The sequence below is a fragment of the Lissotriton vulgaris genome, chromosome 2_1, assembly GCF_964263255.1.
Source record: "Lissotriton vulgaris chromosome 2_1, aLisVul1.2, whole genome shotgun sequence".
In the NCBI taxonomy this organism is placed as follows: Eukaryota; Metazoa; Chordata; class Amphibia; order Caudata; family Salamandridae; genus Lissotriton; species Lissotriton vulgaris.
Genome location: NC_141687.1, coordinates 1,102,221,786 through 1,102,238,790, shown reverse-complemented (window position 1 = coordinate 1,102,238,790; position 17,005 = coordinate 1,102,221,786). Strand labels below are relative to the sequence as shown.

Sequence of the window (17,005 nt, the reverse complement as noted above, 5' to 3'; positions counted from 1 at the left end):
GCTGGGAATTGGAGCTAGGAAGGACCCTTAAGGATAAGCAGTTGCGAGATATTTATCATAGAGCCCACCACATTGCCAGGAATGTAGCAAGTAGGGAATTTGCAGTTAAGATCGCATATTACTGGTATTTGACGCCGGCTAGGCTGCATAAAGGTAACCATGCTGCAGGGGTTGTGGCAAGGTGGGAACGCTAACTCACTTGCTATGGGAATGTGTAGAGTTGACGGACTATTGGAAGGAAGTATTAGACGACATTGACAAACAGTTTGAAACTGAGATCCCCCGTTTTCCTGCCTACACACTACTGGGCCTCCCAAATCAATTAGGAGGCGGCAGATGGGGTTGGCGGTAGGGGCAGCGGCACATCATATTTTCCCGCTATGGGGCACCACACAGAGACCTACACACACAGGCTCGCTTCATTGGCTCGGGTATATACTAGGTATGGAACGGATCCAAGCAACCCTAATTCAGGCCTCGGACTCCTTTACTACTATATGGCGACCCTTCCTTACTTTGTTAGCTGGGGAATTCAATGAACTCACGCGCCTGAAATACCTCAGGGTGCTGCGACTCACAGACGAGCCTGTCAGGAGTGATGTCCCCTCATGATAGAGCCCACAAACCAAGGTACAGGTTCCCCATCAAGAGGACTTAGGCGACACACCGGAGGGGTGGGGTGGGGGGGGGGGACGGGTGGTTGGGAACTGGGGGGGAGTTTGTTTGTTTATGGGGCATATGGACGCACTACCAACCGAGGGCTTTCCTAGGGTTGCTTTAATGGACACGCCGTGTTACCCGGCTGTTTGAATAACTCTCCAATTGAAGCAGGGGGGTGGTCCAGTACTGGATTACAAGATTGCCCTCGGAAATCATGTTTGTCATATTGCACTGTGTTTGATGCGTTGAAACTTAATAAAACAAATTTAAACAAAAAGTATAAGTATTGTGGAACAGTGGCATCTTTTAACCTACTGTAAGACGGGCAAGTCACAAAAAGGGCCATTTCTGTGAAAGGTTAGGCAATGTTTTTAGAAGGTTCTTTTTTGTGGATCTACATGTAGGCTAAACATTTGAAACTCTTGGTAGAAAAAAGCTTTTGGTGTGTGCTCTGCAACATGTTGGACTCTTTTTACTTTATCATACATATTTTGATATGCAGTGCCTTGTAGCAGAGAATTACATTAACGTTTATGGCCATCAATGAGAATCCTACGAGGAAAAACTCCTAAATCACTGGAAATGTTTTATTATAAATGCCTCTTATTCACTACACACAATCCATGTTAGGTCTGAAATTATGAGGATGGTCTGACAAAAACACTTGCAAAGCTATTTTCTTCATTAGTGCCTTTTGTACTGGAGGGGTGCACCTTATAGAATGGGATGAGGCGTAGAGGGAAACCAGCCCAGGGCTGAGACGCAGTCAACCCCATGCATAAAATTATTTTTTTTTAGTGAAAATTGCTTGGGTTTAAGAGACTGTGTCTCTGTCAAACAGTCCTCCACATCTCAACCTGCTACCAGTTAATTCTGAATTGTCTCTAGCAGTTTAATGTGCTGACTGACCTATTAGATGGCTCTGATTACCTGCACGTTGACTGGTGCTTGGAAAGACATGGCCCGTGGAACACTGGGGGGAGTAGCGATACGCAGGTTCTTGTGCCTTTTCAACCGGTCACACAGAAGACTGTATATGGCGCTATAGTGATCGTAGGCATCCGTCCTTAACGACTGCAAAGAGAGTAACCCACACTTTAGTCATTAAAGCGAGATATTTGTGCACATCACCAAACAGATAAAGGCTAAAAAAATAACAAATCTAGACAATGTCTGAAAAGATAACTTCGCAAAACAACTAACTCAGATGCCGCCATTTGTATCTAATAAGAGTGCCAAAAATAGCATACAGCTATGTAAGTGGTTAGAGCTTGCTTCCAGATTTAATCACAGTATTATTTCCTTATAAATCCTGATCTGCTTTACCAATGAAAATAAACTAGTTACTTACCTGTAACAACAGTTTTGCCTCAAACTCTTCTTATGTTACCTGCAATGCATTATTCGACCAACTATTGGTTAGGAATTTTCTTTAGCACAAATGAATAAGTTACTTACCTTCGGTAACGCTTTTTATGGTGCATACAGTATCTGCCTGTGGATTCCTCACCTTTTGAATTACCCCGATGGCAACATTCCACTGACATTTTTCTCCTCAGCTCTCCTATGTTGACGAGGACGTCACAATGGACGGCTCCACACGCGACTCCGCGCGACATCCTCGGAGCCACACGAAGACCTCGTATGCGTGCTGACGTCAGTTCCACCCCTTTTTTCCATGCCTTCGAGGTGAACGGGTGAAACGACAACATTTTCACAAGTATACACAGTATGCAAGCACAACCAAACCTGGAAATTCTTCATAATAGACATCTCCTAGTGCCAATTATCACATGATTCCAACAATAAATCACATAAGATTTGCACTGATTATTTTTCGGTATAAGCAGACAGGCAACAGGGAGGTGGGCAGGTCAGTTGAGGAATCCACAGGCAGATACTGTATCCACCAGAAAAAGCGCTACCAAAGGTAAGTAACTTGTTCTTCTGATGGATACATCTGCCTGTGGATTTCTTACCTTTTGAATTGACTCCCCAAGCAGTCCTACTCCCGGAGGAGGGTACCTGCTGCACCAAAAAATGCTGCAGCACAGAACGAGCAAAATGGCCGTCCCTCCTCCCCAATGAATCCAAGCAACAGTTCTTTGCAAAAGTGTGGTGGGAGGCCCAAGTTGCCACCTGGCAGATGTCTACCACAGGGACACCTCTATTCAAAGCCAAAGAAGAAGACTTAGCTCTCGTAGAATGAGTGGGAATACCTTCAGGAGGCTCCTTCTTGGCCAGGGCCTAGCAGATCTTGATACACAAGATGATCCACCTGGACAGCGTTCTTTAGTGGACAGCCTTGCCCTTCATCTTGCCCACATAACCAATGAAAAGTTAATTGTCGAACCTGAAGTCCTTGGGTTTGTCCAAGTAGAAGCGGACCGCCCTCTTGTGGTCAAGGCTATGAAGTATCTCCTCCTCAGAAAGATGAGGGTGAGGGTAGAAAGTGGGTAAGGTGATGGATGGCCCCAAGTGCAAAGGAGTGATCAGCTTAGGCAGGACAGCAGCTCTGGTTCTAAGAACCATCTTTTCTGCACGGAAAGATGTAAAGGGAGGCTTGGAACTAAGAGCCTGCAATTCACTCACCCTCCTAGCGGAAGTGATTGCAACTAACAATATATCTTTAAACGCTAGAAACCTTAAGGGACAACTATGCAATGGTTCAAAGTGTGAACCCATCGTGAATGTGAAAAACAAATTCATACCTCACTGAGGCATGATAAAAGGAGATGGAGGAAACCTATTAGCGAGTCTCTTAATGAATCTCATAACTATGGGAGATTTAAACAACGAGGTTTGATCTGGCAAACAGAGAAAAGTAGACAAGGCAGACACATAGCCCTTAACAGTAGCTACAATCCTGTTGCGCTAGAGAAAGAGAGAAACTCAGAACATCAGACAAATGGGCCAGTAAAGGATCAATCGAATTGTCTCCACACCATTTAATAAACTTGGCCCACGGCATGAAGGTGCAGGCTCTGGAGTTGGGGGTGTAGAACCTGCCCCAGTGATTGCGAGAAGAGGTCTGCCCTGAGAGGGAGACGGAGTGGAGGCTGCAATGAGAGACAAAGGAGGTCTGTGTACCATACCGTTCACGGCCAATCCGGGGCGATCAATATGACTTGGGTTAGGTCTTGGCGAATCTTTCTCAGAACTTGAGGAATCATGGGTTCGGAGGAAACGCGGAAAGAAGCTGTACACCGCAATGTAACTGAAACGCATCCAAAAACGCTCTCCGTGTTGGGATACTGGAGACTGCTGAATGCTGGGCAGTGCGCCTTCTTGTGAGTGGCAGACAGGTCCAACTTAGGAAACCCCCACAATCTGAAACTGTGAAGGACCACCTCCGGATGAAGACGCCACTCGTGATTGGTTGAATACTGCCGACTGAGACTGTCCACACACACATTCAGCTCTCTGGCCAGATGACTTGCGATTACGCAAATCCAATGGTCATGAGACCAGGACCAGAGTCACATAGCCTCTCTGTGGAGAAGATACAATCCTACTCCTCCCTCTTTGTTTATATACCACATTGTGGGAGTGTTGTCTTTTAGGACCTGAACCGACTGACTGGGAAGGGTTAAAGAACTTGAGGGCCAAACGTATTGCCCACAATATCAGAAGATTGATGTGGAACAATCTTTCCTCTGGAGACCAAAGACCTTTCACCTGTAGATCCCCCATATGGGTTCCCCACCGTAGAGTGGAGGCTTCCGTTATCACTGTGGCCACTGGAGAAGGAGGTTGGAACAGCTTCCCCTGAGACAGGCTGCCTGGAACACTCCACTATAGCAGATCCACTGCAGCGTCTCTGACCAACAGAATGCAGGAAGCATACAGACTGCACAGGTGCAAGACCTTCAGGACTGGAACAGCCTCTCCATTCTGAAAAAGTGGAATCATAGCCTGGATGTCTTGAATCCTCTGTAGAGGTGGGAAGGCACGAGTTGCAGTAGTGTCCAGTATTGCCCCCATGAACAGGTTGTGCTGAGTTGAGATTTGGGTACATTTATAGAAAACCCCAACTCTAACAACAGTTGTTTTGCTACCTGCAAAGGATACAGCACCATCGCTGGCAACTTTGCTTTGACAAGCCAGTCAGCCAGATTGGGAAAAACAGGAATCCCCGGCCCTCTGAGATGAGCTACCACCACCGACAACACCATGTGAAGACACGAGGTGCAGAAGTAAGGCCGAACGGAAGGAACGCAAACTAGTAATGTTGAGACCCCACCGCAAAACGGAGATACATCCGATGCGACTACAGGATGGGAATGTGAAAATACCCATCCTGTAAATCGATTGACACCATCAAGTCTTCCTTCTCCAGCGCAAGAATAACCTGTACCAGGGTCAACATTTTGAATTTCTCCGGTTAGAGGTAGAAGTTCAAAATCCTGAGGATTAGCCGTAGACAACCATCCTTTTTGGGTTTCAGGAAGTACAGAGAGTAACACCCCTGACCCCGTTCCTGCTCTGGAACCACCTTGATTTCACCTTTTCGCAGCAACAACAGGACCACTTCCTGGAGAAGCAGGATATGCTCTTTCAATCAAAAGCCCTGACAGGGAGGAACTCCCGGAAGGGTAGGACATACCCACTCTCCATGATGTTCAAAACCCAGAGATCTGTAGTAACAAACCTCTAATTCTGTAGAAAATGGGACATCCGTCCTCCAAAGCTCTAGGATGGTGGAGCTAGAGCTGCTTCCCTGCCACAACAGCTGGAGGGGTAGAGGAGGAGGAGGAGACTTGCTGTCGTGCAGCTTCCAGCAGACTACATCTGCCCTTTCCCCTGTAGGATCTGTACAAGGGATTTGCCGGCTGCTGTGGTTGTTGCTTGGCACAAAAGGCCAAGTTTCTTCCAAAGCCACAAAACTTGCAGACCTGCCCAAAGCTCCTGGGTTGAGATTGAAGCCTTCAAAACCTGGCTTTGCTGTCATTAAAGCGCTGCAGCGCCAAATCAGTTTTAGCCCTGAATAGGCGAGATCTATCGAAGGGCAAATCCAGCAATGTTCCTGGACATCAGGCGAGAATCCCAAACCTCCCAACCATGCGTGCCGCCTAGTTGTCACAGACTATCCCATTGTCCTTACTATGGAGTTGGCCGTCTCCAGACCAGATTGGATCACTAGGCGGGCAGCAGCTTGGGAATCTGACAAAACCTCTGAGAAATGCCCTTGGTACCTCCTCGGGCAACTTTGCTACAACTTCCCTGGCTGAGTCCATGAGGGTATGGATGTAGCAACCCAAAGGACATGTGGCATTTGTGGACTAAAGGGCCATACTCCCAACCGAGAACACCTTCTTTGCCGATTGCTTCATGCTCTGACTCCCTATCCACAGGTGTAGATGGGAAGGAACCTGCAGTCAGCCTTGAAGAGCACAAAGCCTTGACCACCAAGCTTTCTGGCGAAGGACGGGTGGACAGAAATGCAGGATCCCCCAGAGCTTCTTTGTACCTCCTTGCCATGGTCCTGGAAACCGCTGGAGTGGACACTGGCTTCTGCCAGACATCCAGAATGGGCTCGGTCAAAACCTCATTGAAGGGAAGCAAAGTTTCTGAAACAGGGGAAGGGGAATGGAGCTCCTCCATAGGAATATTAGATCTTAACCCCGCTGTAGGAAGAGGCAACTCCCAAACAACAAGAGAGGGTCCACTTTACACAAAGGGATAGGGCACCAAATTGACAAAATCAAAAACAACAATTCCCTTTGTGTGTATTTAGACAAACCGGTAATAAATCATACAACATTCATCCAAGCATACCAATATCACCAAACAGTGCTGACTATTTGCAAAAATCCAATGTATGAATGTTTATTCTGTAAAATCTGTTAAAAAAGACATACGAAGAGTGCATTTAATAAAAACATGGATTATTTCAAGATAAAATAACTCTCTAAATAGGGAGCCACATAAAAATTTCACAAACATCATACAAATTGTTACAAAAATCACAGTAAATGAACATGGGAGAATATCATAGACATTAGTTTTTTGTCATTGTTACACACTAATCACAAAGAAATTCATTTGTCAAACAACTATTTTGTAGTCTCTTTTTTGGCCATGATAGGGTTGATTTAGTGCTTTTGTAGAACCAGCAGACGTGTTTCGGTGGGTTAAAATGATCCGACCTTCTTCAGGAAAAAGACTTGGTGTCTCCCACAACTTCAGATCAGAATTGGTGATCTGTTATCATTCAATGATCACTCTTGGGAACTGGCTCCTCAAGGTCAAGTATCACCCAACTATTTTTAGGGTATTCCCATCAAACGTGGGGGTCTCCCTGTGAGCCTTCAATGAAATGTAGTCTTAATATAATTTGAATTTTCTGTCACTCGAGTTCTGGGATTGAACAATCTCCAAATTATTGATCCTCTTTACTGTGGTTACATAGGTAGACTTCTTCAGGTTAAAATCAATGCCGGGACGTGTCTGCATCCAGTCTCACTATGGTCGTCTTTCATTTGTGTAAGAGGCAACTCCAACAGGTCTGCAGCCTTTCTGGTTCCCACTAAGGAGAGGCATCCGGGCCACTAGCCTCCTGCAAAATCTCAAAATCTGCGTCAGGATCTACAATCTCTCCTTCCCAGCTCCTCCAGGTTCCTGCTGGTACTTTTCTTCCTCCAACAGGCCTTGAAGCCTGAAGGCGTCAGGGATGAACCATCAAGAGGAGCTCCTCCATCGAAGGACTGCAACGGCATCGAAAATCTTAGCATGGAGGAGGCCAACTCCCTGGAGCCATGGGCATGAGCGGTGCCTGGGGAAAGTGAGGTGGCAAACCCCACATGGAATTTCCCAATGGGCCCATGGGGCAAACAGGCACACCAGTAGGGTTCCCAACTCTGGCAAACAAGCAGAACATCGCATTTAACAAATGCAACGGATCCGAGGTGGGAAAGCATAATATGCCAGATCCGGTACCACAGGCTCTGAAGCCTTTCGAGGAGACGCCAAATTCAGCTCCGGTTGCGGCGCCAGAGACCCCGGAGCCGGAGGTAGAGTGGTTGACTTTGGCAACGGTGGCGGCGTTGCAGCTCTATGAGCCAGTGGAGTCACTGCTCTTGTAGTCGGAGACAGGGCCTGCGGTGAAGGAGTCGCAAAGATCTCATCTCTGCGATGACTTTGGAGTCACATCCTTCGAAGAGCGATGCTGAGAACCATGGCTCAGCTTCTTCTTGTGCTTCTTAGAAGACCTCGAAGTGTCTAGAGTCAACTAATTTGAGCGGATCCGTAACCTTCTGCAACCTCTCTTCCCCTTTTTGGCTTTGGCAATGAATAATTTGGCCTCCCTCTCCTTCAGCGCCTTTGGATTCATGCGCTTGCACAAAGTGCATGTACCGACATCATGGTCCGAGGAGAGACACCATACACAATCTTCATGAGGGTCAGTGATGCACATCTGGCCCCCACATTCTCTGCACGGCTAGAAACCTGACTTCCTCGGAGTAGTCCTCTTCGATGGCTACAAAGTTGCGGCAATAGCAAGAAAGAAACTCCCAGAAATGGAGAGCCTGGGGAAAAAAAAGTTAGGCTTAGACGACGCGGAAAAACGGGAACTGGCATCAGCACACCGGCGACAACATCTTATTGCTCCGATGATGTGACGTGGAGTCACGTGCGGAGCCGTTCCATTGTGACGTCCTCAATGTGGGAGAGAAGAGGAGAAAAGATTCTATGGCAATGCTGCGCATTGGGGTAATTTAAAAGGTGAGGAATCCACAGGCAGATGTATCCATCAGAAAGTTTTAATTTTAGGAGCGGACCATGGGGTGTGCCAACAGCAATACAGCCGACATTCAGTGCAAGCGGACAATGACCAAGTAGGTGACAAGCATTTTAAGATTCCTTTTTGCGACAATTTTTTGGGGGTGAAACGGGTACTGATAACATACTGATGATTTATGATTTCTAATAGTAAACACACCACTCCCTTAAACGAGAGAAACAGGAATGTCACGTGCGAATCTGGTAACATGCTTTAAGCTGTAAAAATACCGTTAACGTTAAATCGTTTCTTTTGTAGTGTGAACCTATTTAAAATTCACATTGTGTGCATTGATTTTAAACTATTATCTAACTTCTAAAATGGAGGATGTGAAGACTGCATAGTAGCCAAGAAATTCAGCACCCCTCGTTGGGGCTCCTTTCTTGACATGACAGCTATGCAATAGTGAATTTTAATGGTTTGCATCTATTACTGTACTGTATTTTGTGCTGTTATGAAGCAGAATGTGCATAATGTGTGCACGCATGTGGTTGTCAATGTCTACAGAAATCCATCCTTGATCACTTGGGAATGAGTGATTCACCACATGAAGAGAGAGTTTGGCAGACAGAGGATGTAGATTGAAAGCAGGCACTGGAACTATGTTTGAAGGGCTTTTTAGTGCACCATGTTCCAGTGAAAGCAAGACAAGAGAGGAGCTCCGCAGTAATGTAAGGAGATGAGCAGAGACAAGTTTCGCATATCAGTCAAACAGGGGAGGCCATTTGTTTTGCCTACTCCTGTGACGGAAAAGAAACGGTTTCGCTCTCCAGCACACAACATTTACAGAACAACGGCCTGTGGCTAAGTAGCTAGGTAGGAAGTGAAACCCACTCCACTAAAACCAGGTAATAGACTTCAAATAAGGATTGGGGAATAAACATTTCTCGTGGTTCAGGCTTTCTCTGTGACGGTTGTCCATGTGATCTTTAGCAGAGGACTCAAGAAGATTACAGAGGTCAAAGACTGGCATTTTAGGAAAACAAGCCTCTTTTTAGGTCAAGGCCACACCTCCTCTTGCCATGTCAATAGAAGCATAATGTATGAAGGATCCTAGGAATGAGCTATCAGGCTGGCGAAAGAGGATCTGGAAATGACTAGAAGCCAATCCAAGTTCCAGTTACCAGCAGGAGACGAGCAGCTGGATGAAGACCAAACCCAGGGGAGAATGGCATTGTGCAATGTAGGGGGATATGATTCCTCTCACATAGAGCTGTTGTATGAGGTATTACACCTCACGGTCACCCTCCAGTGCTACAGGTAGGAATTTCTTTGTATGCTCGAAGACTCTCCTTTGATTGTGGAACGCCTAGAAGAAAAACCCCATCTAAATTATGTCACGCAAAGGTGCAGTGGATTCCCACAAGCCAATCCCTCTTTGCTGTGGTGTCTGAAAGTGAACAGCAAAATTGCTGCTAAAAATCCCTGCTACCACCAAGCTGTGGTCTAGAAACTTACTCTTATCATACCTGCTCAGGAACTTTTGTATACGGCTTCCATCAGTGGTCCACCATAGTACTCATGTGAAGCTTGCTCATCAGCGACCCAGCTTCCAACATGAAGTGAAATTAATCTGTGGTTTTTGTTTGGGTTGGGGGGGGGGGGGTCATCTTGCTTTGGATCTGGCAATTGCCCTTGGGACACTGACAAACACCAGGACCATCCAAGGACTATGCAAACTGGAACCAGCTTTCTTCATCAGAACTAGCAACAATGCAAATCTGCAAAGCTTCAAATCTCCAGCATGGCCACCTAGGCAAAGGTTGCAGTCTGTGCGCACAGGCCCTCAAGAGTGAACACAACAGAAACAGTTACCATATTAGCATATAGACGCACAAAGGATAATGTGAGAAAAATATATGAAAGATTATTAAGTATTAGAAATCTATTAATCAAGAATTGTAAGGGCGTGGACATAGTCTTGCCTCCTGGGCTGGGCTAAAGTTGAAGTCAGGTTCCAACCATAAAGGGGACAGTATTGGAATACTAGTTTCAGAATGAACTCTGGAGTGACAGTGGGAGTAGGTGGTAACACAGACCCTAATACCACACTAAGAAGCAACCACTATCAATAATCACAGTCTTTTGATTACTCTGAATGAATTGCGTAGATAAGTAAATCTATGACACTGAATTTGTAGTACTGATTCGTTGGTACAATAGAACAAGTTACTTTTCTTCTGTAGCGCTTTTAATTGTGGATGACCACATAATTGCAACTTCCTCACCTTTAAAAGATCCCTGGTACCAAACTGGATTCAGAAATTTATCCCAGCAATGACTCCTGAGCATTGACAGTTGTCACATTATGTAGCGCCACTGCAATCTCGCACCCCCATTGAATGACAGATCGGGCGGCATATAGGTGGCACCCTTGCATGGTGATGTCAGTTTCTTACTCTTTCTGCATTCACGCCCTCAGACGCAGATGGCGGAGTGAAAAAGGTGGGTCTGGTGATCACCGGTTCAACGAGAAAGGGTACGCCACATCTGGTAGGAAGGCAGCCCGAGTCCTCAGCACCAATTTGTATGGAAATAAAGTGGTGCAAGGGAAAGTAGTACCAACAGTGCCTGCAGTTCGCTCAAGCAGAAGGGATTCCAATGAGAAAGAATGTTTTGATTGCCAGAAGCCATAAGGAACAACTACGCATAGGCTCAAACGGTGGAAGGTGAGGACCAAATTGAGGTCCCATTGCACCATGGCGAAAGGTGCAGAGAAAACATGTGATTCGGACATTTCAGAAAGCACTTCACTAAAGGTGATTTGAAAAGGGAAAGCTGATCTGGCAAACAAAGTTGAAATGACAGACTTGTAACCCCTAAGTGAGTCCGCTGCCAGGCACTGCTGGTCCAACAACAAAACAAACAATACATAAGAACGGTTGGCCCTGAAAGGTTCAAGGTGCAGGATCCCACACCAGACCATAAAATTCTCCCAGAATAAATGGATTTTGTTGACCAACGTCTGGCTGCAAGTATGACATCCACTACTGGAGGCGGAAAATCAAAGAAACTCATCTGTAGCCGCTCAAGCTACACTATGAAGGTGTAAGTTACAGAGATTTAGTTGTAGGACATTCCCATGTTGCAGAGACAGTAGCTTCTCCTGAGGTGGTGACCTGATCAGATGGAAAAATTTCAGGCTCAAGAGATGTAGGTACAGCACCCTCCTGGCCTAATACAGGGCTATCAAGATGACTTCGACCCAATCTGTCATAGCTTTCTTTGAGGCTGGAGAGGTAACGATGGCAATGTGTACATAATACCCGTGTCAACCTGTTATTCGAGGGTGGGGGGATTAAAAGTATAGCATACTATGCAACATAGTTCGAAGATGCCTAGTTCCACCTCTGCATGAAGACACCATTTGTAGACTGTCAGCCTATGCCTGCTCGGCTCATCTGTTCTGGCAATCATGCTGACCAACAGAAAGATCTGCAACTGATCCAACCATCTCCAAAGGTGCACGGCCTATTGTCTTGATGGTTTCAAATTTAATTTATTTGGCAGAGTTACTTAAAACCATTGCTACAAAATATCTCATTACATGTCATCAGTTTTTAAAAATATTAAAACCAGTTAAAACACACTATAACCAATTGATGTTCACAGTACATTAAAGGAATAAGCAGTTATTTAGCAGCGTCCAACTTTTCCTTGTCAGCTGTTTTGCTGTTCTCACTAGGCATTTTCTTCTCCACTTGTTTCAAGAAATTTACAAAGCAGCAGTTAAACTGCGAGTCCTCGGGTGCAAAACATGCCAGCACAGCCTGTCTCCGTGTGAGAATACCTCTCTGATTAAAAAGTGGTTTTAAAAGCTCTCTCCTTTCCTTTGTTAGTTCTTTGCGTGTGCAGAGAAGGTCCACCATATCTTCTTGCAATGTACCACACAAGCGACAATTGGGATCAGATTGGTTTTTCAGCCAATATGGAAAATGCTTTGTGCATGGCAGCAAGCCTAGTCTGTATTTTAAAATTTTAATTTTGTATATGTGGCAAAATCCAGAAGCTAGATACTTTTGTGCAGACAGAGAGAAATAGGAACTCAAGATGATCCAGCCATGTGACCTCCTTGTTAGGGCTGCCTTATCTTCAATCCAAGATTGATTCTTTACTATTTTCTTTGTTGATTTTTTAAAGAGGCAGTGACTTATAAGAATTACCTAAAGTTCGGTAAGACCCAAAGTGGGCAAGCTAGTTGCTAAATATTTTGCCGCTGGTGAAGCTTCTTTCTGTTGTAGCTCAGACCACAAGTGCCAATTTAGGGTACCTGATTTGGATTTCCTTACTTTGTCCCAGAAAATGACTATCAAACCATTTCTTGCAATGGTCTGTTTTTGCACATCAAACTCAAGCCTAATTTGTGCTGGAGAGACTCGTGTTGGTAAACCAAAAGGAATATGCTACTTACCAGTATGCATCTGTTCCTGGCATGTAGGGATGCTGACTTTCATATCTGTGCATAGATCGCCGCCCAGTGTTGGGTCCGGATGATTGCACTTTGTTGTTCTGGAAGAGTCTTCGAAGTATCACGAGATAGGTGACTCCTCCCCTGGACTACAGTGCGCATGGGCATCTTCTCCATCCTCAGATTGTTTTTCGCCATTGTGGCAGAGATGGAGAAAGTAAAGTAAGAGATGGGCATGCCAGAGATAATGCTGCAGCTGCGACAGGCACCGGGGAGGAGGGCGGGCGATATGAATGTCTGCAGCCCTACATGCCTAGGACAGATGCATACTGGTAAGTAGCATATTCCGTTCGAGGCATTTGGGCAGCTGAATTCATATCTGTGCATAGACTGTATAGCAGTATCTCCTCTAGCGGTGGCTACCTGTGCCAGCTGCAGCAGTTTGAAAAAGAGTTTTGAGGACAGCCTGGCCTACAGCAGCTTGCTGTTTTGCTTGCACGTCTGCACAGTATTGTTTTGTGAAAGTGTGTATGGTGGTCCATGTGGCTGCCTTACAGATGTCTTCAAGAGGAATATTTCCTAGGAAAGCCATGGGTGCCCCCATTTTCCTTGTAGAGTGTGCTCTTGGGGGGACGGTTAAAGTGCGTTTTGCGTTTTGATAACATATTTGAATGCATTTAACTATCCATCTGGCTATTCCGGACTTTGAAATAAGATTTCCTTTGTGTTGTGGAGCAAAAGTAACCAATAGTTGTTTTGTTTTCCTAAATGATTAAGTCCTGTCCACATAATAAAGTAGAGCTCTTTTTACATCTAATGTGTGTAGGGCTCTTTCAGCTACTGACTGTGGGTTTTGAAAGAAAACCGTCAGTTCTATTGATTGGTTGATATGGAAATTGGATACAACCTTAGGCATGAACTTAGGGTTGGGTCTAAGAACCACCCTGTTGGCATGTACCTGCATGAAAGGTTCTTGAATTGTTAGTGCTTGTAATTCGCTCACTCTTCTGAGTGAGGTAATGATAACCAAGAATGCAACCTTCCACATTAAGAATTGTAGTTTGCATGAGTGTAGAGGTTCGAAAGGAGGGCCCATAAGTCTGGTCAGTACTATATTTAGATTCCAGACTGGGGAAGGGGGGTGTCTTGGAGGGATCACCCTTTTCAAACCCTCCATGAAGGCTTTGATTGCTGGTACCCTAAACAGTGAAAGCTGTTGCTTGTTTTGAAGGTATGCTGCTATAGCAGCGAGGTGTAGTCGTATAGAAGAGTATGCCAAGTTACATCTTTGTAGATGCAGCAGGTAACATATAATGTTTTGTATGGAAGCGTCAGTAAATAACAAATCTCTTCCATTTAGCTGCATAGCACGCTCGTGTGGTTGGTCGTCTTGCCTCCCTAATGATGTTCATGCAATCTGGGGGCAAGTTAAGGTATCCAAACTCTAAGACCTCAGGAGCCAGATTGCTAGGTTCATCTGATTGGGATCTGGGTGTCTGATTTCTCCATGGTTCTGAGTTAGAAGATGGGGTGCAAGGCACAGTCTTTGATGAGGAACTACTGAAAGTTCTAGGAACGTGGTGTACCACGGTTGTCTCGCCCATGTGGGAGCAACTAGGATCAGCGTGAGTGAGTGTTGCCGCAGTTTGCGTGCCACCAGCGGGATTAGCGGTGCTGGGGGAAAAACGTACGCAAATCTGCCTAACCAGTTCATCCATATCGCATTGCCCTGTGACAACGGATGTGGGAATCTGGCGGCAAAGAACTGGCCATTGGAGTTTTCTTTTGTGGCAAACAGGTCTATTGCTGGGTGACCCCACTCTTTGAAGAATGGCTGGAGAACTTGGGGATGAATCTCCCATTCGTGTAGTTGTTGTCGTTGTTGGCTGTGCCTGCTGAGCAGGTCGGCAATCTGATTGTCCTTCCCTGGAAGGTGTTCTGCTAGGAGAAAAATGTTTTTGGGAACCGCCCACTTCCATATGCTTTGTGCCAGATGGGACAGCTGTGGAGAGTGCGTTCCTCCCTGTTTCTGGATATAGTACATTGAGGTCATGTTGTCCGTCTGGATCAACACCGTCTTGTTGTACAAGTATTTTTTAAATGCTTTTAGGGCTAGAAATATCGCTAGCAGTTATAGTTGGTTAATATGCAGCTTTTTCTGCTTGGTTGTCCAGAGCCCTTGTACTGTGTATTGAAGGAGATGGGCTCCCCAGCCTGTCAGTGATGCGTCCGCTGTTAGTACTAGTTGTGGAACCGGCTCTTGGAACAGTCGCCCCTTGGAAAGGTTTTGTGGGTTCCACCACTGCAGAGAGTTGTGAGCGCAACTGTCTACCAACACTAGGTCTTTTAGTTGTCCTTGAGCCTGGTTCCATTGCCGTGCTAGGCATTCCTGTAATGGGCGCATTTGAAGTTTGGCATGGGGGACAATGAATATGCATGAGGCCATCATGCCTACGAGCTGCATAAAGACTCGAGCTGGCAGAGAGTGTTGTGGCAGTAATTTGCGAATGAGTATCTGCATACTGGCTATCCTTGCTGAGTTTGGATATGCCTTCGCCACTGAAGTGTTTATAGTGGCTCCCAGGTATTGCTGTACGTGGGATGGTTGCAGATGCGATTTTGTGTAGTTGATTGAAAAGCCTAAGGCTGTGTAGCAACTGAATTGTTTGAGACGTGTGTGCTGCACACTCTTGGTACGATTTTGCTTGTATTAGCCAATCATCCAGGTAAGGGTACACATGGAAGTGTTGCCCCCTGAGATGTGCTGCCACTGTCGCGAAGCATTTTGTAAACACTCTTGGAGCTGAGGTAACCCCGAAGGGCAAAACCTTGAATTGGTAGTGTTGACCTTCTATTGTGAACCTGAGGTATTTTCTGTGGGCTGGATGGATGGGTATGTGAAAATACGCATTTTTTGAGGTCCAGTGTTGCTAGGAAATCTCCTTATTGTAGCAACGGGAGCACTTGTTGTAGTGTGATCATATGGAAGTGCTCCGATAGCAGGGATGTGGAATTCCTATAGCCCGACTCCCAGGACATATTGTTTGGGGTCAAGGGCAACAAGTTTTCAAGTGTATTTTGTCCTTGGGACAAGTAGGCCCAACCCCCTACAACACAAACCCTTTGGCTGCCAGTTTACAGTATCACTTTATGGATCAGGAAAGGGCAATGTCTGCAGTTAAGGTAATATTTGTGTCCATGTGTTAAATGCTGTTCAAGCTTGTATTTATGGTTCATTAATGCAAAGCCTTTATTATTAGGGTGAGCACTAAAAGTAAACACTGTAAACTCTGCCTGCACTACTGACGGTGGTTTCAGTATAAATGTGTATACACGTTTTCAAAGTTTAGTAATATGAGGCTAAGTATAATGTTCCCAGAATGCTCTCTGATTATATGCAATATTTGCCGAAGCTTCAAAGCAAGAGTGATGATTTTTTCCTTTCAAAATAAAATGTTTTAAAAAAATGCAAGTAGGAAAAAAACATTTTGCTACTGTAAGATTTTAGGTACCATATCTTTGCAGCATCATTTAGCAACATGTTGATGTATGCTTGTATTTCCCAAAACCTATTCATAATGGAAAATCAGTGTAACCAGTTTAAATACGATTATTGGAAACAAAAATAAACAAGCATTGGCAAAGCCAGTACGTCTGAAATTGGTGGTCAGCCTTTTGGTTTTGTCAATGCATGACTTGTTCAGGCATGGTTTTTGTAAAACCGTATCCGTGTGGGAGATGCTGGGCCCTCACCATTCTAACAAGCATTGGCAAAAGCAAAAATTGTTTTTGGTCTCAAAAAGCACACATTGCCACAGCAGTTCCGGGCACTGAACAAAACTACTTTGTGTGCCAATATGCTCCTTGTCAAAGAGCAGAATACTGTCACTGACAGTGAAGCCATCTGACAGACGGAGAGAAAAAGAGAGCGAGAGAGAGACAGAATTTTATTAAACACATAGTTCATGGTTAACACCAGGCCTAATTAGAAGCCCAATTATTAACGAAAGTCTCCAAAGTGCATCCATGGTATATATCCTTGCATTAAGTGCATATATACAGTTTTCATGAATTCACAAGAATTTACAGAAGTAGGCCAAGAAATAGTACTCCTAGAAATTATTTGTGAACTGCATTTTAGCATGAGCACATAT

At 45.2% G+C, this 17,005-nt stretch overlaps 1 protein-coding gene across 2 annotated transcripts in view; it reads right to left on the bottom strand.

The window, feature by feature from the left end:
- SIK3 (SIK family kinase 3) overlaps positions 1 to 17,005 on the bottom strand; it is a 467,469-nt gene that overhangs the window by 212,116 nt on the left and 238,348 nt on the right. For both annotated transcript variants that reach the window (XM_086956798.1, XM_086956799.1), the window contains exon 6: positions 1,591 to 1,734. In XM_086956798.1, the coding sequence (XP_086812924.1) occupies positions 1,591 to 1,734 (144 nt within the window). The remainder of the gene's footprint in view (positions 1 to 1,590; positions 1,735 to 17,005) is intronic.